At 43.4% G+C, this 23,101-nt stretch overlaps 2 protein-coding genes and 1 non-coding gene across 4 annotated transcripts; 1 reads left to right on the plus strand and 2 right to left on the minus strand.

Annotated features, from left to right (window-relative positions):
* Positions 1 to 3,582: 3,582 nt before the first annotated feature.
* rpa3 (replication protein A3) lies at positions 3,583 to 4,996 on the minus strand. 2 transcript variants are annotated; one of them, XM_023809749.2, is made up of 4 exons: positions 4,794 to 4,996; positions 4,554 to 4,628; positions 4,190 to 4,301; positions 3,583 to 3,997 (listed from the first exon to the last, which is right to left on the minus strand). In XM_023809749.2, exons 1-4 carry the CDS (start codon positions 4,890 to 4,892, stop codon positions 3,912 to 3,914), a joined length of 372 nt encoding a protein of 123 aa, XP_023665517.1. In that variant the 5' UTR covers positions 4,893 to 4,996; the 3' UTR covers positions 3,583 to 3,911. The 2 variants fall into 2 exon arrangements, with proteins under 2 accessions (XP_023665517.1, XP_023665518.1); XM_023809750.2 differs by having other exon boundaries at positions 4,774 to 4,996.
* An 86-nt stretch (positions 4,997 to 5,082) lies between these two features.
* Positions 5,083 to 21,922, plus strand: umad1 (UBAP1-MVB12-associated (UMA) domain containing 1). The gene is made up of 5 exons (XM_023809748.2): positions 5,083 to 5,218; positions 5,359 to 5,487; positions 6,062 to 6,166; positions 12,484 to 12,569; positions 20,978 to 21,922. Exons 3-5 carry the CDS (start codon positions 6,088 to 6,090, stop codon positions 21,260 to 21,262), a joined length of 450 nt encoding a protein of 149 aa, XP_023665516.1. The 5' UTR covers positions 5,083 to 5,218; positions 5,359 to 5,487; positions 6,062 to 6,087; the 3' UTR covers positions 21,263 to 21,922.
* Positions 7,731 to 7,803, minus strand: trnak-cuu (transfer RNA lysine (anticodon CUU)). Its single transcript has one exon. It is a non-coding gene; the product is annotated as a tRNA-Lys (tRNA).
* Positions 21,923 to 23,101: the final 1,179 nt, after the last annotated feature.

Raw genomic sequence — 23,101 nt, forward strand, 5'->3', positions numbered from 1 at the left:
TGTTCAAATCCTTTGTTTTATTCGTTTCTGGTTTGTAACATATGGACTACATCGAGGTTTTGCTATCCAGGCTTGGGGATACTGAAATCCCTAAATGAAATCTCAGCAAATATTTTCCAGCCTCCTCAGTAACACGGAGTCCTGCCAAATTGCAAAAACATTTGAGCTTGTTATCCCATAAGGACGCATTTCTTTCCAGGTGTTTCCATCTTCTTCCCCATACATCACATGTCCATAATGATCCTTTTTAATGCCAAAAACATGCATCGAATGTAACCTACAGCCTACATCTGTGTGTGAATCAGCATCGGCAGACTCACGCAGGTAGACTCAGCATCGGCAGGCCCATCAGACAGGGCTAGGGGTTCGAGTTCTGCTCCTGGGTCTGAGTGTGTGGAATATTTGTTCTGCAAGTATTTTTGCAGGTTGTCTCCAAGTACTCTGGATTCCTCCTGCGGTCCAAAAGCATGTAATTTGTTGAACACATGTCTCCAAATTGCCCATAGCCCATTGCTGTGTGTGTGCTGTGATGGACTGGCATGCTGTCCTGGGTGTGTCTTGCTTTGTGCCCCATGCTGCATAGGACAGGCTCCAGCTTCGCTATGATTGGGTGAATGATTGCCCATCTTTTTGCTTCCAGCTGCTTGTGCTGTACAGCAGTGTTTGCGAACCCAGTCCACGTTTTTGCTCCCACTGAGCTCCCTGCCAGAGAGTCCACACATTTGCTCCCTCCTGATTCCCTACCGGGAGCTGTGAGAGAGCAAAAATGTGGACTGACTGTGGGTCCCCGAGGACCCGATTGGGAAACACTGCTGTGCGGGTTGTGTGGGGAGGAAGCTGGACTTTGGAGACAAGGATGTTCTGCGGTGGGGTGAGGTCAGGTGACAGACCATTTCCTCAGTTCCTATTTCTTTTCCCTCAACAGAAGAACAGAAACTCAGTACAAAATGTCCCCGGTGGAGCACAAACACAAAAAGATTGTGACACACCCTACAGTTCAGTGACTAGCCCATTTTCCTGGTCTTTTACCTGCTGTTACGTCTCTGTCATGTGATCCAGGTAGCACCAGCAAATGCCTATCAGTGAGCCAAAGAGGCTAAGGGTAAATGGGAACTCTGGGAATGCGCTACCATGGTGACGGCATGTCCTGCCTTTGAGGAAAGAGTGTGACTGCTAATTGGCTCCGGGAGCACAGGAACAGCAAAATGCTGCTGCATCCTGAATGAAATACATACGTTGGTTCATCTCTCTAAAATCTGCACCTGTTTCAATAGGCAAATTTGCATACATCATTCAAATTGCGATGAATCCAAAGCCATAAATACAGTTTATGTCCAAATGTATCTGGATACCTGTTTTGAATTAGTGGAACTGGCCGATTAATCCAAACCGATTGATTACAGAGGTGTATAATCAAGCACACAGCCACGCAATCTCTGTCCAGGAACACCAGCAGTCGAATGGATCATTGTGAAAGACCCTGTTATGTTCAATACGGTGGCATTATAGGATGTCACTAAGAAGTCTATCACATTTCTGCCCCGGGCAGCTGTACTTGAATAATAACAATTGATACTTTATTGACCCCATAGGGAAATTCTCCTTACGCCTCCCCAAACTTACTCTCTGTAGGTAAGAGCAAATTAGCTGTGAAGGGCAGCCACCCACAGGGGCACCCAGGGAGGGGGGGGTTAGGGACCTCGCTCAAGGAGCCGCAGACCGGCCGAGGCCGGGCTCGAACCGGCGACCCTCCGAAAACCCCACTGGCTCAGTCATGAAACATTAAGTCACGTGAGCTCACAGAGAGCCATCGCTGTGCGCTGAAACGTACGGCACGTAAAAAACACAAGAACTGACTTACGAACTGTCTTTGAAAGCAACATCAGCACAAGAATTTATTAACGGCAGCTTAGCAACATGTTCATTGTTCTCTGGAGTGATGAATTGCGTTTCACCATCTGGTTTGCCGGATGCCAGGATGTTAGCCCCCAGAAGGCGTAGTGCCCCCAGTAAAAGGTTGGGGGAGGAGGGGGGGGGGGGTTCGATTGAAAGTAAAGCTTAACACTATACCATAACGACATTCTTGACCACTTATTGCTATCTACTTTCTGGCCACGGTTGCGGGAAGTCCCTGTCGGTTTTGGCATGATAATACATACCACTGTACACTGTTTTGCTGAAATGGCTTGATGTAAGAACTTGACAGGCCTGTACTGAGTCCTGACCTCAACCCAACTGAACAATAATACTCTGCTCAGCGTGTGTAAGCAGCAATATTCCATCCATCCAGCCAAGGGTGTCTTTTTGGTCTGAATGATTTCTCTTCTTTGCCCAGTGTTTGGCTGATTTCTTTCCAAGAATTCATGCACTAAAACAGATCTTTACCCTACGTCAATGACGAGAGAGATATACGTGAACGCACCTCCACGCCCACTCACACAGCTGTTCATCGAATTCTATTGCTCATAATTAGTGATTCGATAAGGATATTTCTGGCCAATACTGATAGCTGATTATTTCAAAAACAGACCCCAATGCTGATTCTTGGGGAGGTTCTTCTTAAATAAGTCTGAACGTGCACTAAAATAAAATGAATTTAAAAATTTATTACATTCCAAAAATATGAAAAAACACCAACTCTGACAACAGTCTAAGAGCGCTACATTTTATTACTGCATATATTTTTATAATATCTATAACGGACAACAGATCAAGTGAGATAAAATCCGTAATTTTACGAATAATATCTTTTGATTTTGCACTGAATTTTCTTTTGCTATCAAAAGGTGAGCAATCAAATTTGTTGTATTAAAATGTTTATTAGTAGATTCTCATAAAATTTTAGCAGGGCAATATTTACAAAAATCATTTCTAATGTTAAATTAATTCCTTACAGCAGACATTTTTCTACTTAGCACATGGGTGTGCAAAGCAGTATGGGTATTTTAATGAGGATTGACAGTAAATATCGGATCATTTTTAACCATCAGCCAGTGGCTTATCGTTGCTGTATCGGCCGATACCCATATATAGTTTCCCAATACAATCAGTGCATCTCTGCATAATTACAACCGCTTTTCTTCAACTCATCCTTGGCTGACATGTGAAAGTCAAGTGCTGCCATCTACTGGTAACCCTTAGTCAATGCACGCTGACTCACAAAATGTCCGCTAGACGGTAACCCCAAATCTGGGCTGCAAACGGACATTCCACGCATCCGCTCGAGGAGGAAAACGGCATGCGGAAACGTTAAATATGAATCAGGCTAGTGCTGTTTCAAAACTTCAGTGTGACTGAAATTAATTTAAGTGTTTTGCATCAGCTGGTGGAGAATCCCAATGGTCTCTTAATTATTAAACTAGAGCAGAATGTGAGGGCCATTGGTCACAATTTTAAAAAGTGAGGTCCCATTGCAGCTGGAAAACATGAAGCATCAAAATGTTAAGTTGTTTTTAAATCTCAGGTTGATTTAACTAAATTTCACACTGAATTAGCCAAGAAAATAACCCTCTCCAGAGTTAAAGGTGGAGCGCACACACACACACACAAACAAAAAGCTATACAGACAGGAAACAGGAGAGATGGGGTTCTCGATGCCTTGTATTTTCCAGATTATATGGCAGGGTGACAGGTTGGGGGCCTGAAACCTCGGCTGTAGTACAACTGCTGTATTATAAAACAATCCACGTGTCAAAAACCAATTCAAGAAACCATTGCTAGTTTTGATACAAACCAGTTGTTTCCAAAATTTTATATATATAAAAAACAAAATTAACATTACAGATAGATATGGATCAAGCACATGACAGTTCTGAAGCAGAACAAAGAATCCATACAGCTATAGGAGTAGTAAGTCACCAAAATATTCCAGCGACAGTGATGCGCTCTTCTGGCTGGCCGAACAACCAACATTAAAACCCACCCGTAGAGACCTCAAACGGATAGTACTCAGGGAAATCGTGGATAATTTTAAGTGCTTCATTGTACAGTTCCAGGTCTGAAACAGAAAGAATGGGACAAGTCGTATTTTAAATAATAATTTAAAAAATCTTCACAAAAACAAAAATAAACCATGTATGACAATGATGGGTTATGTTAAAACGTGAGGTGTACTAGACGGCAGGGACAAGATCATCAGTAACAAGTTGTCTTAACACATAATGTACTTGAATTTAGAGATTAAACCCACCAAATGCCGTCCCCTTGTCATCTCGCAGTATCTGGTAAGCAGTGGCCACGATGGCGGCTTTGTTGGACACCATCCCGATGACCTCAACGATTCCACTTAATTCTTCATCAATCTAGTGAACAGCAGACAATTCATATTAAACTACATGACAGTGTGAGGATATCTAATGTGAAGTTATTAAATGTTTCTCCAAAAATCTGTTAGCTGCCAGTGTGAATTAGTGAGAACTAGAAAGGAGTACACGGATATCCACTCCAGGGTGTACCACGGCCTCTGGTTCTGTCCTGCCAGGGACAGGCTCCAAGCAAGTCTGAGACCCTGGACGGGATAAGCGACTGGAAGATGGAGGTAAGTATTATCATACCGGGTCGTTAAGTTCCACTGTTGCCTTCTTGCCCTCCCCGTCTATCAGAACAAACGACTTGCCACTCGGATGCACCTGATACGTAAAAAAACCACAATCGTATTAGACAGCTGTCGTTTCCTTATCCTCATACATTTTATGCATCTCACATGAATCCCCAGTCGCCTGTTCGTCGTCATACAAAACGCTCAAGAGGAAAATAAACGACAAAACAAAATACCTTAAGGAGCACTACATTACCGTTTCGACGCATCCGACAAAACAAACTGGCTTGCTTATATATTGAGGTAGCATGCCAGAGTTTATGCGAGATTTCGGTGACTCGTAAACATTAGCCATTTCAATCTTTCTCAAGTTCCCCAGGCTCCCTCTTTCAGCGCGCCAAACGCGTTTTGCAGCAATTTGTTTCGTTGCTGCGTCACTTCCGCCCTGGCGCTACACTGTATCTCGTCCCCGGGAAACACTGTTGCGCAATGCATTATGATGCCTATAAATCCTTCAAATGCATTTTAGCGCGTTTTAATGCACCTTACGACGATAGTTACAAAACACAACCAGTGATCTTAAAATTAGCTTCACGATCTTAAATTACGTCAAATACATTTTATTTGAATATAAAAAATAAATAAATAAAACGTTTTACGATGAATGTACATGGATTTGAGGTGAAAACTCATTTTTTGAATCGAACAAACGTATAATGTATACGTATAACGTATAATCTTATGAATTGTTATATGCGCCCTGATTTTAAAAACAGAAATACGGAGGTGTTTTCTTAGTTACACTTTTGTTTGGTCCACAGCGACTCCAGGCTGCGTGACGTCCGATAACGCAGGAAACCAGACAGCAAAAAAGGGCCGGATAAGCCGGAGTTAACCGCATAGAAAGACACTGCTTTGTAACATCCTTCACTCAGAAATAAAAAACGACGGTAAGTGACCTGTTTGACAGGGCGGCTTATCTCATTTGCGCAACTAGCTAGTTATTTTGATTCCATATGTCGTCTTATCAAAGCGTTAGTAAAAAGTTATGCAGTATCTAGCTAGCCTGTTGGGTACCAACCGGAGAAAACTGCTTTTTCACAATGTTTTTGTGTTCGCTGTATCTAACATTATAATCATATAATGTATTTTGACTTATTTGATAGTTTGGAAGATACCATCTAACCTTGCTGTCAGTTATCTTCTTTTATCTTATCTTTTTAAGTCTTATCTTTTTAAAGTATTCTGTAATAAATACAAGAAGCAGACGGTAAGGAAAGTTTAAATGTTAAGGTTACTAAGGTACAGATCGCGCTTCTCGCGAGCGTCCTGTAATGTCCTATGATTAAGCATATGATTACCTGGATTATTATGGGGTACAGCGGATTGTTAGACGTATTAAGGGACTTTGGATCAAGCATCTGTGCTGAAAAATAAGCAGTTCTTTTTAATAGCTGATGGCGAGAGCTTATGTTTTACATGCGATGTTATGATTATGTGTCACAACGAATAATTAAATTACAGATATCTGGGATCGAGGACAAGTCAAGATGTTTACTTTTTTCGGGCGAAAAGACTCGTCCAAGAAGTCGGTGCCAGAAAAAGAATTGGACGGGTTTGTAATAGTAGGTGAGCAGAAAGCCGTCACGTTCCGTTTCTGGATTATCTGCACCAGAATGAATACATTAAAAATTGGCGTTAAAATCAGTCAGGTCACACAGTAACACAAAGGCATCATAAGGAATCCCTGGATAGTAATTTGTATATTTTACGAAGCGCATTTTTAGTCAGAATAATCAGAATTGGAAGTATTTGAAGACACGGTTGAAGCTGACAGGGTTGTCCGTTCTGCGTATCGAAACGCGCCCTATAATCCTTATCTCAGTAACTCGAGTTTCACTTTTCTTATATTAGTGACGGTCGTCTTTATAATGCGCAGAGGCACGGTAAAAGAAAACGTTTCCCGGAGGTGACTGAGGGGGTAAACCAGCATGGGGTTTCATGGAGCGTTTTTCATGTTTATGAACACTTTTTGTGTTACAAGGGGAACGGAATGAAATTCAGAAAACTCATGTAGCAGCTGCTTTTAAAACTGATTATCCATATTTATTTTAGGATATTTGCTATATAAATTCTTAGAAAAACACGAATAAAAGTTGGTAGTGCTTTCAGTTGTACCAAGTTTAGTCTTCTTACCACAAACCAAGTTTCCCCTCAAGGTATATTGCTATATTGCATTTGTTTGGTTTACCTGGATGAGTCAGTCTGTAACTCTGAGATCACTGTTTTTTTTATAGCAAAGTCTCACGTTTCAAGTTGCTATACATACTGCAGACCTTTAGAAATTAGTCCAGTTAAATGGAATATGGTGGACCTGGAAGCCTAAGTCTGAATTCTGATTTTTTTTAAGAGAGTGTGTAGCTGACTTTGCTTCTGGAACTACTGCTGACAGATCATGGCAGATGGTGAGACGCCACGTGCTTTTCTGGGCAGAGGGAGAGAGTCATATGGCCCACGTCAGCTCCCTTAGAGAAGGCTGTGGGCCTTGTCCCCACAAACCCTGTGTGCCTTGTCCCCACAAACCCTGTGTGCCTTGTCCCCACTGACCCTGTGGGCTTCTTTTCGTGAAGGCATCTTGTGGTTGTTGGGTCTGATGCAAACCTCGAAGCCCTTTCTTCCTGTAACTGGAGACTGAAGCTTTGGTCATGCTACATGTGCCTGCAACAGATGTTCAGTGTTCGCAGTGAATGTGTCCGTTGGCGTTTGTTTTTCACGAGTTTACACAAACCGGAACTTGATAGATATTGTTGACGTTTACAACACACGCACTTACAAGTGGAAGTAGTCCACTTTCTTGCGTCATTAAGCTCCCACATGTGGTGTTTGTAGCCACAAGGACTGCATTACCATGAACTGAATTAGCATTTAGAATTAGGTTATCAGTGGTCATTGTTGACACACCACAGCACACAGTGCACAACAACGAAATGTGTCCTCTGAATTTAACCCATGTGCGACTTTCGTGACATAGCAGGGGGCAGCTAATTCAGCGCCCGGGGAGCAGTGATTGGGGGCGGTACCTTGCTCAGGGTACCTCAGTGGTGCCTTGCTGGTTGGGGATTCGATCCAGAAATCTTTCAACTACAAGTGCGCTTCCCTAACCATTAAGCCACCACTGCCCACAAAATGCTATCGCCCAGCGTGGGGCTGAAACCCACGACCCTGAGATTAAGCGTCTCATGCTTTACCGACTGAGCTAGCCGGGTGCTGTAATGGGGCTTGAGAGCAGACGCTAGTTATCAAACTGGGAGACAGTGGAAAGTGGGCCTTGCAAGGGCGGCCAGGCAGAAAGACGATTTCTCCTGCTGCACTAAGCTAGGCATATTGACCAGGGGTGAGTTTCCCGAAGCCTTCTTAACGCTACGTCGTTCGTTAGTTCTGTCTTTTAACGCTTCGGGAAACTCACCCCAGATTGGTTTCACTTCTGGAGAGATGACGCTGTGTTTGGGATGTAGCAGATTTCCAGGAGAACAACAGTCTGCAATGTTAGCTTCTCACACTAGGTGGGGCTGTGGGTCATGCTTTCGGACTTCGTTTTGCAGCAGTAGTAAGGTGCCCAAGGACACGCGCAGAGCTGTGTTCTTTGAATTGGGCTGAACATGCAAATTATTTCTCAGGACAGACGTTTTTGCAGAATACATTAGTAGAAGCTATATTGGTACCAGAAACAAGCCTCGTACAACTCAGACAGTATATGTGGAAACTGATAATTAATGTTTTCAGTTAGACTTCAGATTTCTACCTAATGTCATTGAGTTGTAAAGCATGTTGAAATCAGTCTGAATGGTTTACAGGTTTAAGTCAGGAATAAAAGCAATGTTGTTTTTTTGATATAATTCTAAATGAAGTTAGTTTTATGATTCTCTCCCCGTGATTAATATATATGTTCTGTTTTGAACATTGTATGCATGTAATAGATCTTGAACAGGAGTAAATTTTGATGTAAGTAAATTTGTAATTATTTGTATAAACATAATACATAATGTAGATTTAGCACTGAGAGCAAAAAAATGCATATTACTTATCTGGTTGATTGATCAAAGTTTTGCCAGTCTTAAAGGAATATTGTACTTTTAACTCTTCGAAATGCTTTGTTTATTGCTGCCTAATCTGAACAGTGCTCAGCCGTTATGTCAGGTTATGTATTTATTTGTTTTTAACTGTTCCAAGGAATTATTTTTTTTAACGGAGTGGCTTATATTTCAGCCTTTTGTTTTAAACACGACGTGCCAAAGGTTAGGACCTCAAAAGAAGGATTGTGGTCAGCTGATGGTCAGCTGATTGGGGAGAAGGATGCTCTTTAACATGCGACGCTGGTGATGTCATGCACAGCTGCGGTTCGTCTCTGTGGGGCTGTTATATTAAAGGGGCGGTCAAACAGTGGTTTACTTTATAAGGGACCGAATGCAGAGCGTGACTCGCCACCGTTTGCTTCTTTCACACAACCCTGTTATTAATAATCGGCTAAACTAATATCTTGTAGATCCTTCCCTCCTTTTGCAGCAAAATGTACGAGATTTTTGAGAATTAAGATAGGATTTCTTGGATCATTCATAGCAGATAACATAAGAATCAGTAATTGGCCTGTGTTTGCAATTCATCAGCAGCTACAACTTTGGAAACAGGAAAACATTTGTTTTGGTTCATAAGCTTAATAAACCATGTGTCCAGTTATACAGAAGGTGTGAAAAGTGGGTTGTGATTGTGTGCAGCTGGGATGGAGAGAGTGAGTTTGCGTTGTTTCAGAGCGACTCCAGGGACCTCTGCTGTTTGTCTAGCAGGACACACTGCACTGTGCTCCACAAGAGCGCTGCATGCCAGGGGGTGCACTGCGTTGTGCACTAAGGGAGTGTGTCTGGCCACCCATTAAGCACTGGACACCCTGGGAAGGTTTGACTCTGATGGGTGTCCCATCACCTCACTCTCACGGCCTAACAAGTCAGCCAAGCATGAGAACTAAATATTTAAAGTGTTCTCAGCTAAAATCAAACATGTAAAAAATTATTGATGGTTTTAGTTTCTGGATGGAACTCATAGACTCCCCCGGGGGGGGGGGGGGGGGGGGGGGTTCGTGTCCTCTGTAAAGCAGTAATGAAAAGAATTTCACAGCCTTTGATTCATCTCCAGAAAACTGAGCTGATTTCCCTTCCTCTGTAGATTGGAATGCAGGCCAGTTCAGGAACTGGATTTTCCACATAATGGAACTGCTCTGGTTTCTCAGCTTCCGTGCTGCAGTACCCCAGCAAAAAGTTTTGTAAAATCTCTTGGAGGAAGTTACACATCCATTCTCTGTGTTCTCACTTGTGTATTAGAGCCTGTTCCAGGCAGCAGAGGGAAATAGTGTACGGTTCACCTTGGACGGGGGGCCAGTCTGTCACAGGGCACATACATGCACACGCACACACACTCATGGTTTTGCACTATCAGCGATTCAGAGACAAACTGCATGTTTGACGCCAGGAGGAAAAGCAGAGCTGGGGTTTGAAGCTCGAATGCTGGAGGCATAAAGCAACAATACGCTGATGGATTTTCTACAGAACAGCAGCTTAAAATGTACCCACATAGGTACCAGTATTTGGAAATTTCTTTTACCAAGATATTAAATGTGAAAGACCTCTCTCCACTTCAGGCCAATGTTTGGTTTTTTCCATTAGTTTATCTTTGAAGGATGCCATGCAATTCATAGTGCACAAGGTGTGGGTGTGTGTTCTGTAGGCAAGACAAGGGCACACTTATAGAAGGAGAACGTAGGCTTAGTTTATAGTGAATAATTTATCTGACTAGCAAAGTGTTTCTCAACCCAGCCCTTGGGGACCCCGAGACAGGCCACGTTTTTGGGAGGAGCAAAAATGTCTTGCAGGGAGCTGGGAGGGAGCAAAAATGTGGACTGTCTTGCAGGGAGGGAGCAAAAATGTGGACTGTCTTGCAGGGATGGAGCAAAAATGTGGACTGTCTTCCTGGGAGCTGGGAGGGAGCAAAAATGTGGACTGTTCTGCAGGGAGATGGAGGGAGCAAAAATGTGGACTGTCTTGCAGGGAGCTGGGAGGGAGCAAAAATGTGGACTGTCTTGCAGGGAGCTGGGAGGGAGCAAAAATGTGCACTGTTCTGCAGGGAGATGGAGGGAGCAAAAATGTGGACTGTCTTGCAGGGAGCTGGGAGGGAGCAAAAATGTGGACTGTCTTGCAGGGAGCTGGGAGGGAGCAAAAATGTGCACTGTCTTGCAGGGAGCTGGGAGGGAGCAAAAATGTGGACTGTTCTGCAGGGAGATGGAGGGAGCAAAAATGTGGACTGTCTTGTGGTCCCCTAGGACCCGTTTGAGAAACGCTGGGCTAGCAGATGCAGTTGGTGTCCAGGGCATAGTGTCCTCATTATAGTGAATATAATCTTTTTCTCCAGAGAGAAAAAAAGGAGCTTAAATATACTGAACATCTAAATAAAGGAAATAAAACAATTACATTTTTTTCTGGACGAGGGAGTTCTAATGGATGTTCTTATAGCTACCACTGTGCTTTTTTAATACCAAAACACAGACCAGCAATGGATTTATTTATTTATTTTTGTGACCTTGAGGCACTGAAGTCATTTCACCCGGTGAGACCTTAGGGAATAATGTGCCACCAGGGACAGTTCTTTGATTTATGTATTTTTTTTAAGGTGGGAGCCTTAATTCATACAGAGGGACCAACCTTATCATTTGCCAATGATTCATTTTGAATCAGTGAGTAAAAGGGGAGGGGCCACTCCAGGGGCCAATCGGCTTTCAGCTCGGGCCAGTGTCCCCGTGGTCCTGCCCCTCTATACCCATTTGGGTGGCACCACAGCCCCCCCCCCCCCCCACCATTGCCCTTTAGCTGACCTTGACATGTGTGTGTCTGCTTGTTTTGTTTTTTTTTTTACAAATGAGAAATTAGCATATGCTTTATTTTGCTTTCCTACACAGTTCCCCTTACCTCCGCCCCCATGCCTGACCCTCCGCCCCCATGCCTGACCCTCCGCCCCCAAACTCCACCTTTGACTGGAATTATTATAAGCTATATCAGCAAGAGCAGCCGGAATACAGGCAAAATCAGTTAGTCATGCACCACTGAGAAACAGCTGAAATAATGGAGTATCTCTGCTCTGCTTATAATGAGGGAGGCAATAGGCTTTAATATATTTAATCGTTCTTAATATTTCTTGTATTTACATTTTTATACAGTGTTTTGAGGTCATCCTCTGTTATGGCCAATTTCTTTGTTTTATTTAACTTCGTAACAGTGTTTGTCGGCTGTGGAAACATCCTTCTCTCTTCCCTGTATTTACAGGCAACATTCACTTCTGTTTATTTAAAATGGATGGGAACATTTATCCTGTGTCTCTAATGTTTTCATTACGAATCTCTCCATTTTGGCAGTAGCAAGTGTCTGGCCTTTTCCGTGAAATTTTAAATGTAAATTGGGGGTGTGTGTGGCGCACGGTGTGGGTGGCTGAGAGACCGAATGAGAGGACAGTCTGCCTGTAGTAGCTGGTGTTTCTCGTAAGTCGCTGAGAGCACAGAGACTGGGAAAGATGAAGGGAGGAGGGGAGGCCGTTGTGTTTTGAAGAGCACTCTACTGGAGGGATGTGTTTCCATTAAAAACACACACACACTTATTAAGCACCGGTAATCTGTCTAAGTTGACCTCCTTTCTTTTGTTGTGAAGGTTCGGGTCACTCTGTGATGACGGCCCGCAGCGCACTGCTAGTACCTTAACGGGGGGAGTGCAGTTTGACCTCCAAATAAATACCCTCACAAATCATGTCGCAGAGAGCATGGACACCACAGTTCAAAAGACAGGAAGCATTCATGTTATATTGAAAAATATAACCTAGCTTTTAGTTACTGTTGCTGCTTTCCCCCCCCCCAGGGGAAACACCTGAAGAGCAGAAGCAGAAGAGTCAGAAGAGCGGCCCCACACCGCCCGCAGCCGGTGTCATTGTGCTGCCTTCGAAGGTGAGGCGAGATCCCCCTGCGTCCCAGTTTTTGGTACGATCCGGGACATTATGCAAATCATCCTGCACAACGAAAACTCAGCAAAGACCTCTAATGTAAACAGTATGAACATAAGAACATAAGAACATAAGAACTATACAAACGAGAGGAGGCCATTCGGCCCATCGAGCTCGCTTGGGGAGAACTTAACTAATAGCTCAGAGTTGTTAAAATCTTATCTAGCTCTGATTTAAAGGAACCCAAGGATTCAGCTTGCACTACGTTATCAGGAAGACTATTCCATACTCTGACTACACGCTGTGTAAAGAAGTGCTTCCTTAAATCCAGTTTGAAATGTTCTCCCGCTAATTTCCACCTATGGCCACGAGTTCTTGTATTTGAACTAATGCTGAAGTAACTATTCGGTTGAACAGCATCCAAACCTGTTAGAATCTTATAGACCTGGATCATGTCCCCCCTCAGTCTCCTTTGCTTGAGGCTGAACAGATTTAGCTCAAATAACCTTTCCTCGTATGACATTCCTCTAAGACCAGGAATCATTCTTGTGGCCCTACGCTGCACCTTTTCTAAGGCCGCTATGTCCTTTTTAAGATATGGTGACCAAACCTGTACACAATATTCTAGGTGAGGTCTCACCAAGGAATTGTATAATCTTAGCATTACCTCCCTTGACTTAAACTCCACACACCTGGAGATGTACCCCAACATCCTATTGGCCTTTTTTATTGCTTCCCCACACTGGCGAGAATGAGACATGGAAGCATCAACATACACACCAAGGTCTTTCTCATAATCAGCTACCTTTATTTCAGTAGGTCCCATAAAATACCTGTACTTTATATTTCTGCTCCCTACATGGAGTACCTTACATTTGTCTATGTTAAATTTCATCTGCCAGGTGTCAGCCCAGTCACTAATTAAATTAAGATCCCGCTGTAGCTGCTGAGCCGCTAGTTCAGTATCTGCTACACCACCCACCTTGGTGTCATCTGCAAATTTCACCAGTTTACTGTATATATTGGTGTCTATATCATTTATGTAAATTAGGAACAAAAGTGGTCCTAAAATTGAACCCTGCGGTACCCCACTATGAACGCAGGCCCACTGTGACATCGAGCCTCTTATAACTACTCGCTGCTTCCTATCCGTTAACCAGTTATCAATCCAAGTCGCTACAGTTCCTAAAATACCTGTCGCTTTGAGTTTAAGTGAGAGCCTCTTGTGGGGAACAACATCAAAAGCCTTTTGGAAATCTAAATAGATGACATCATAGGCCTTCTTATCATCAACTTCCTGAGTAGCTTCCTCAAAAAACTCCAACAGATTTGTTAAACAGGATCTACCTCTCCTAAATCCATGCTGGCTATCCCTCAAAATGTTATTTGAGTCCAGGTAATCTACCATTTTCTCTTTGATTATAGCCTCCATAACTTTACCAGTTATACAAGTTAGACTGATTGGCCTATAGTTTGACAAATTACTTCTATCCCCTTTTTTGAAAATGGGCGTTATGTTGGCATGCTTCCAATCAGAAGGTACCACACCTTCAGATAAGGATTTTTGAAACAGTAATGTTAAGGGTCGGCAAATAATATCCCTCATCTCTTTTAACACTATAGGTAAGATGCCATCAGGGCCCTGTGATTTATTTATTTTGAGCTTAGCTAGGCTTTGCAAAACATCAGCTTCAGTTATATATATATTAGTTATAGACGATGTTGAATTAGTAATAAGAACTGGTAAGTTACTAGTGTCCTCGACAGTGAATACCCGTGCAAAACTATCATTGAACTCATTTACTATGTCAATGTCGTTTTCAATTATAAGACCCTTACTATCCTGCAGATTAGTAATTTCAGCTTTTAGAGCTCTTTTAGAGTTAAAATACTGGAAGAAACTTTTAACGTCATCCTTAGCCTCCAATGCGATCTTCCTTTCGACATTCCTTTTAGCTCGTCTAATGTCATTTTTTAATTCAGCCTGTAGATTTAGATACTCTTGCTTTATTATGTCATCATCAGTTATTTTCCATCTCTGGAACAAAGCCCTTTTCCTCCTTACTTTATACTTTATGTCCCTATTAAACCACCTAGGTTGCAATTTCCTAGATTTATTCTTGCTAGAAACAGGTATGAAGTCCTCTTGTACTTGCAATAATGTGCTTTTAAAAAATTCCCATGCCTCTTCAACAGTTTTGTTATTTAACTCCATCCAGTTCACGGTTTCTAGTTTTAATCTCATACAATTGAAGTTAGCCTTCCTAACATTATATATTTTTGATTTGGACTTTGCTCTTCGGGCACTAAACTTAACCTCAAATTTAACCATGTTATGATCGCTACTGTCAAGTGGTTCTAAAACATCTAATTTACCAATCCTGTCCTGGTTATTAGACAAAACAAGATCAAGAATGGCATCTCCCCTGGTAGGGGTGTTAACAAACTGAGTAAAAAAACAATCCTGTACTAATTCCACCATCTCAAGTTCATTTTCAGAAGAGCCAGCAACAATGTCCCACTGTATCCCCGGTAGATTAAAATCACCCATAACTACCACATCATTTTTATTGCTCATAATCCTAATATCACTGTATAACAATCTGCTTTCCTCAGCAGCTACATTGGGTGCTCTGTAACAAACACCGACAATTAGGCTATTTGAGTTTGTAGCATCTAATTTTACCCATATAGCTTCCGTACTTTTACTTATATCAGTAAGCTCCCTTGCCTGCAAGATTTCCTTTACATATACTGCAACACCACCTCCCTTCTTACCTATACGGTCTTTACGGAACAATGTGTAACCATCCATATTATATTCTTGTCCATCCTTATCACTCAACCACGTTTCAGTTATTGCTATAATATCATAAGAGTCCAATGAGATAAGAGCCTCTAAATCATGAATTTTATTCCTAATACTCCTGGCGTTTAAATACAGACAACAAAGGGTAGGCTTATTACAGTGCCTACTTATAATATGATTTTTTTGGGCTTTCCGTTTCCCCCCAGTTACATACTTAACTAACCTCCCTGCCCCCCCAGTCCCTAGTTTAAACATTCCTCAACTACTCTACAAATACGCCTTCCCAGTACACTGGTTCCCCTCCGGTTCAGATGCAACCCATCCGGCTTGAACAGGTCCCACCTGTTCCAGAAGGTCCTCCAGTGCCCCATAAACCTAAACCCCTCTTTCCTACACCATCCTTTTAGCCACGCATTTAATCTCCTTATCTCAGCTAACTTAGCCTCACTTGCGCGTGGCACGGGGAGTATTTCGGAAAATACCACCATGGACGTTCTGCTTCTAAGCTTATTGGCGACTTCTATAAATTTATCCTGCAGAACAGCCCTTCTACCCTTGCCTATGTCGTTGGTGCCAACATGCACCACGACAACTGGATCCACCCCAGCTGGGGCCAAAAGCTTGTCCACACGATCTGGAAGGTCTCCTACCTGGGCACCAGGCAGGCAAGACACCGTACGGGACCCTCTATCACGCGTGCACACATAACTGTCTACTCCCCTAATAATTGAATCCCCCACTACCACAACCTCCCTCTTTCTGGGGGGAGGGGGCTCCTCAGTGCCCAAGGGCCCACCTGCTTCCCCAGTCCCTTCCGGCTCTAAAGCTGGAAACACCTGAAACCTGTTAGACACAGACACCTCAGGTGATGCCGCCTCTGTAACGTGTGTACGCCTTTTCCTGCGTCTACGACCTACGGTCACCCAGCTCTCTCGACCTCTCTGCTCTTCATTCTCCCTCCCCCCCGTTAGTGGCGTACACACCGTCTCCCTAAACGGCGTATCAACTAGCTCATCTAACTCACTGTTGCATTGGATGCGAGCCAGTTGCTCCTCAAGGTCGCGAACCTTGACCATGAGTGAGTCCACTAGCTTACATCGCTCGCAGATGAAGTCCGACTGGACACTAACGTCCAGAAGGGCAAACATCTTGCAAACGCAACACTGAGCTGGCCCCATAATTAACTAACTCACTATGACCCCGTACTCCCAGCCCAGTAAATTTATATAGTGTATTTAACTATAAAGATTAATTTGCGTAACAATAAATGCAGTAACGTGCGGAGTACACTAAAATAAGTTATTACTTGTGTTAAAACGGAACTTAATTATTATTTTATTAAAAATTTTAAACCTGATAAACTTACTACTACTTACCAGAAGAACTTCTGCCTGAACCAACTGATTTAATTGTTATTCCAAAAACTGGTGTTAACTGAGTGTCAAAGTACATGAATGAAATATTTGCGGAAACCTCACCCAGTCTGGCAAGAAGGCAAAAATGGCATTTTTTCCTCATTTAGAGGCATTTATGTTTGTATATTAAGCTGTGCCAATGATTTCATCACTACTGGCTGTTTCCGTAATTGTTTGCAGCCGGACTTTTCCACCGAATTTTGTGTCAAACCTGTGCTTAGGGTCTCTCCAGAAGCAGGTCTGAGGCCATAAGGAGATCATTGAGAAGCGAATATTTATTTTTGTCTTTTTTCCAAGCTTGAAATGGCTGTTCCATGGTTTCTCCAGCCAGATGGCCTTTTGCCTTGTCACACATTGACTGTACTGACAGCCAGCGGATGTCCTGTGTTGGCCAATAGATCAATAGCCGCTCTCCTGTTTGTGCCAGCGTGGCACTGCGGAGTGTACGGCGCATGCCGGGTCGCTGTGGAGTGTCTGGCACACGTGGTGCCCCGCAGACCATACGGAAAACGGCGTGGACCCGTGCCGTATTTACGGGCTGCGATAAAGCCCAGCTGGCCCGCTGTGAGGAGCGCAGACTGCATCCGTGCCCGTCTCAGCGACTTTAGGTGCCTCTAGCATATCCTCCAGGAACACCTTGGGCAAATTCTCCAGCTGTATGAATAAGCAGCCGGTAAACAGTGATCATCGGCTTGCAGGAGGTCGTCAGCGGAGCTCTTAAACACTGCAGTGCCTCAAGCTGTCGATCCCCCAGCTTGCGTAGCCACTTGGTTCCCTCATTGTCTTTATGATAAACATAAACACGGCTGTAAAACGCAGCGCCGAGCTCCATCACCAGCCCTGTCACAGCTTCCGGCCGAGCAGAACTCCGCCTGAGGGCCAATCACTAAACATGGTGCGTTTCAGGCAAAAATTTGTTGGAGGAACTCTCTCAGCCTGTCTGTTTCAGCTGACTTCCTGAGTTACCAAGACTTGTATATATGGTCAGAAGTCCTAACATTCATGGTCGTGTTATTGTATATTATATGTGTGACCCTGGGTGCGCAAAATACTCCATGTGTGTCCAAGCCCAACGTATAGGAGGTATAAACATTACAGCCATTGTACCTGTTTACCTAGATGAGCATTAACTCAGATGGCAGGTGGGAGGAATAGATTTTCAAGCATGTTGTTTGGAACAGAGGCTCTGTGTACTTCTGCAGGGAAGCGGACACAAGCTAATTTGGGTCTATGAGCGCTAAGCCAATATCGTTAAGTAAAAGTTCTGATTAATAAGATCTGATTAATGCAATCAGATTCTTTGGTCATCTTTGCTTTTAGAGATGAGGTGGATTTCTTCTGCTGGATCAGGGAAGACCTACATGCAGAAGCACTGACAGCGAGTGATGTTTTAGTCGTGTGTAATGTTACACCCCATAAGCCGGTGCCCTTTTAACATGTCAGAGGAAGGTCTATAGCATCCAAGGTCAGCTGGCGGAATAGGGTGATAATCCGCATCGATCTCATCCAAAAGGAAAGGGGTTGTTTTTTCGAGGAGTTAACAGAATCCTCACCTGGGATTAGGAACTGGAGCAAAAACAAAGGTCTCGATTAGTCTAGTGGCATCTTTCCACTGTCACCAAGAACTGAGCCGTACCGCAAACTACTGTTTTTCCATTGTAAAGGACCTGAGCCGTAACCGCACTCACGTGGCACTGCGCACTAACAGGGCCGAAAGCGTGACCAAACCGACCTGGTTGTGTCACCATTTGATTGGTCGAGATGCAGGGAGATACTGGTGTTCTATGTCAATATGCATGGATTATCTGAAGAAAAAAGGCCACATTCTACATATTATTCATTATTCGAGTATCAATAGCTGTGTCCGAATTCAGGGGTGGCATCCTTCAAAGCGTGGTTTAGTAAGGCATAGTCTTTGTAGGCTGCGTTCTTTGAAGGTCGAATGGAAAGCGCCGTCAAATGGGAAGCTGTGGCCGTCAGCAGCTGTTCCCGCCCTTCCCTTTGAATCTCCCTCCTATCGCCAAGCCGGGACATGCCCACTTTAGCCCTGCACAGCCAATCCTGGGATGTATTGGGCTGTGAAGGATCCATCAGGGGGATCTTTGGCGACTCGGCAAAACGACACATTTCTGGATTTTGAAGGAGCCTTGCCTATGAATGCGGTCTTAGACAGGTGCCGCCCCTGAATTCGGACACAGGCTAACGTGCGCTATGTGAACAGCAAATAAGTTTCTCTTCCATGCTCTCCAAACCCGGCAACGCCTTTTCCAAGTCGACCCTTCCGCAGTGGAATACCGAATTGAGCTGGAACCGTGCTGTAACTATTCTCCCATCATGAAATAGATCAGGAACGGTTCCTGAATGCCAGTGGAAATGCGACCAGCTACCATAGCGGCCTGAGCCCACTCCCCTGTGCAGTGCATCAATAAGCTGCCCAGCCCACAGCCGCCAGCTTGAACTGCCTTCTAAAATGAGCCATGTTTATTTGGATTGGAGGGTTGGTATGGTCCTGCCTACTTCATATCAGTGGGTGCAGTCATGAGCAGATAAGTACATTGCTTGAGAAAATCTTGCCTCTTTCATAGGACAAGGCGCTCTCTCTGTCTCTCTCGATGTCTCTCTCTCTCTTGATGTCTCTGTCTCTCTCTCTTTCTGTCTCTCTCTCTTTCTGTCTCTCTCTCTCTTTCGCTCTCTCTTGATGTCTGTCTCTCTCTCTGTCTCTCTCTCTCTATTTCTCTCTCTCTTGATGTCTGTCTCTCTTGATGTCTGTCTCTCTCGATGTCTCTCTCTCTCGATGTCTCTCTCTCTCTTGATGTCTCTGTCTCTCTCTCTGTCTCTCTCTCTCTTTCTCTCTCTCTTGATGTCTGTCTCTCTCTCTCTATTTCTCTCTCTCTTGATGTCTGTCTCTCTCTCTGTCTCTCTCTCTCGATGTCTCTATCTCTTTTTTTTTCTGTTGCTGACTGACTAAATAAAGGTTGGTGCAAGTCTCTATCTCTTTCTGTCTCTCTCTTGCTGTCTCTCTTTCTGTCTCTCTCTCTTGCTGTCTGTCTCTCTCTCTCTTTCTGTCTCTCTCTATTTCTCTCTCTCTCTCTTTCTCTCTCTCTCTTGATGTCTGTCTCTCTCTCTCTGTCTCTCTCTCTCGATGTCTCTATCTCTTTTTTTTTCTGTTGCTGACTGACTAAATAAAGGTTGGTGCAAGTCTCTATCTCTTTCTGTCTCTCTCTTGCTGTCTCTCTTTCTGTCTCTCTCTCTTGCTGTCTGTCTCTCTCTCTTGCTGTCTGTCTCTCTCTCTCTTGCTGTCTCTCTCTCTCTTGCTGTCTCTCTCTTTATGTCTCTCTCTCTCTCGATGTCTCTCTCCCTCTCTCTCGATTTTTCTGTCTCTCTGTCTTGTTTTTACTGCTTGTTGTTTAAAGATGTCTTGGATGACATTAGGTGTCTTAGATGATATTATATGACAGTTTATATGCTTTAAGTACAGTACTGTGTTTCTAAAGTACTGCAGCTGTAAATCTGGATACAGAGGTTTGGTATGTTTGGCTCTGCCAGTACTTTCAGCGTTTTTTGCTCTTGTCACATCTTTGTTATTCAGTGTCATTTCCCACCATATTTCATGTCATATGCAGTACTTAGGATCACACTACAGGCAGAGTTGAAGCTGTACTCACTGCTCAATCACTGTTCACATGATGTCAAGAGTATCTAATTCATGAATGTAATATTAATAACTTCCAGTTTGCCATATTGCCATGAAAACTGACTGTGCGTCTTTCGGGTGGTGATCAGTGCGATTAGTGGTGGCCTAGTGGTTAGGGAAAGCGCACTTGCGATTGAAAGGTTGCTGGTTCGAATCGCCAACCAAGGTCCCGCCCCCAAGCACTGCTCCCCGGGCGCTGAATTAGCTGCCCCCTGCTATGTCATGATGTCACATGAGTTAAATACAGAGGACACGTTTCATTGTTGTGTGCTGTGCTGTGACAGCAATTAATCACTTCACTTACAGAAAGGCATCTTTGGTCAAAAGATATAACCAACGATATTGGATTTTAAGACCACCATTTTCTTTACATTTGCATTTATTTATTTTGCTGTCTGAAGTAAGATGATTTGGTGTGTAGTTTGAGTTCTTACATAATGTCTGTGATATTTAAAAAAATAAGCATTTCTATTACACCTTTTGTCCCTCTGCAGACACCATATGAGAACCTAGTTCAGCCGGCTCCGGTGCAGCCGGTTCCAGCCCAGCCGGCCCCCATGTATGCGGCCCCATTGGCTGCTCCCGCTGCCTCGGAAGGCGGCCCTTCCCTCCCGGAGCTCCTGAGCGACGTGCCCTTCACTCTGGCTCCCCACGTCCTGGCTATGCAGGCAGGCCTTCACCACTTGCCCGACGTGCTTCTCTCCCGGGACATTAACGACAACCTGGCCAGCTTCCGCTATGACTTCTCCCTGGAGAACTCGGTCCTCTGTGACTCATAATACCCCCTTCAGTCAGTGGAGCTTCTCTGTGCTGCTGTGATTTGTTGAATTCTGGAAAACACCAACATTTTTAAATCACTACTTTTACTCAGCATTTCGACATGCTGCCTTAAATGAACTATAGATATCAGAACGGTGGGTTTGTACTTGCATCACAGTAAATCGTGTCATCAGCGTGTGTGGCTGGTGTTTGTCAGGCACTCAGGAAGCTAACAACACGTAAAATAATCAAAATGAAGGCATTTGTCCTTGGTGTTCATATCTATGTAAAGTAAACTTACATTTTTAATTGGATTATCTTACCTTATCTCGTACTGTCACAGGAAATGCTGTATCACGCTTTAGTGCATCACCCTCATATCAGAGAGTGACCAGAAATCAGCTGTGTGTATAGCTTTAAATAAGGAGGAATGGTTTTACTCATGAGTTCTTTACTGAATGCAGATTCTCGGAGTTGCTGTTTTGTGTGAAATTGGTTTGAGAACATCTCTTTGCCTGTCTAGAAGTAGCAGGGTCAGTGAAGTAGGATTGTGGCTCGATGAGAATTGTCACACTTTCTCATTCATGTGATTTTCTCAGCTTGTGTCTGTGTTATAATGAGTATAAGCCCATTGCATGTTTTCTGGTTGACAACGTAGTAATAAAAGTGTGTTTTGTGTATGCGCGCCGGTTCGTGCATTTGAGCGTGCAGGTCTCCTTAGCGCACGAAGGTACATTGATGGGATATGAAGGATTAAGTGGGTAATAATTTGGTTGCTCTAGTTTAAACATGCTTAATTTTTTTATTATTAATCATAAAGTTAGAATTGGAAATCGCCTCGTTTGCAAATTATATGTATTCATACACATATTCGTTTGATACAATCCATATTTCTTGACGTAATGACATGTGATTGCATCTGCAGGGTTGCCAAACTCAGGCATCCGGCGCGACACTCATGCTTTCTGACTCTCAGGCAAGAAACCTTACGGCAAATCTATGTTATTCCATTATAAACCTAAAATTCGTTAGCCTTCATCAAAAGCACTGGGATACTTTGCAAACCTTACAGACTGTTTACAAGGTAATAAAACTCTTACATGTAAATGTGTGTGCATGCGTGTGCAGACTTGTCTCGAACTTAAAATCTCACACCAGCCAGCTGACCAAAGTTGGCAACCCTGCACCTCTGCTGTATACTGTATGACTGCATACTGTAACTTATTGTTTTGTATTTTCATATGAATGCATTAGTTTGTCAACAATACGGCTTGCTTGTTAGTAAGAGTCAAACTAATATATTTAAACAGTATTTTATTATGCTGTTGTGCCGTTGTCACGTTTAATTTTAACGTAAAAATTGGGCGGCAAGAAGTTCTACCGCTGCAACCCGCCCGAAGAATTTTACTACCGGCACCCAACCCCCGGGTATACGATATTTTGACGGCTGTCCCTCATCAACTTCCTGAAATAAATACGTCTATGGTGGTATGTCTATTTTAAATGTCCCCTTATATGTACCACACAATGTTTGTAGCGATATTCTGCATACTTTGCATTACTTGTACAACAACAGAATATTTCTCTATTTTTGTCTTTTGTGGTTTACAGTTTCGTGGTTTGTTTAAGCTTTTAGTAAGTTAGGCTAATGCGATTCTACACCTTATGTGGGGGGGTCCAGGCTTGCAGCTTTGGTCAGCTGGCTGGCGTAATATTTTCAATTCGAGACAAGTCTGCACATGTATTTACATGTATGTAAAAGTTTCATTACCTTGTAAGTAGTATAGAGTTTGTAAATCATAGGTTTATAATTGAATATAGATTTGCCGTAAGATTTCTCGCGTAAGCGTCACCCCTGA

Source organism: Paramormyrops kingsleyae, chromosome 23, assembly GCF_048594095.1.
Source record: "Paramormyrops kingsleyae isolate MSU_618 chromosome 23, PKINGS_0.4, whole genome shotgun sequence".
Lineage (NCBI taxonomy): Eukaryota > Metazoa > Chordata > Actinopteri > Osteoglossiformes > Mormyridae > Paramormyrops > Paramormyrops kingsleyae.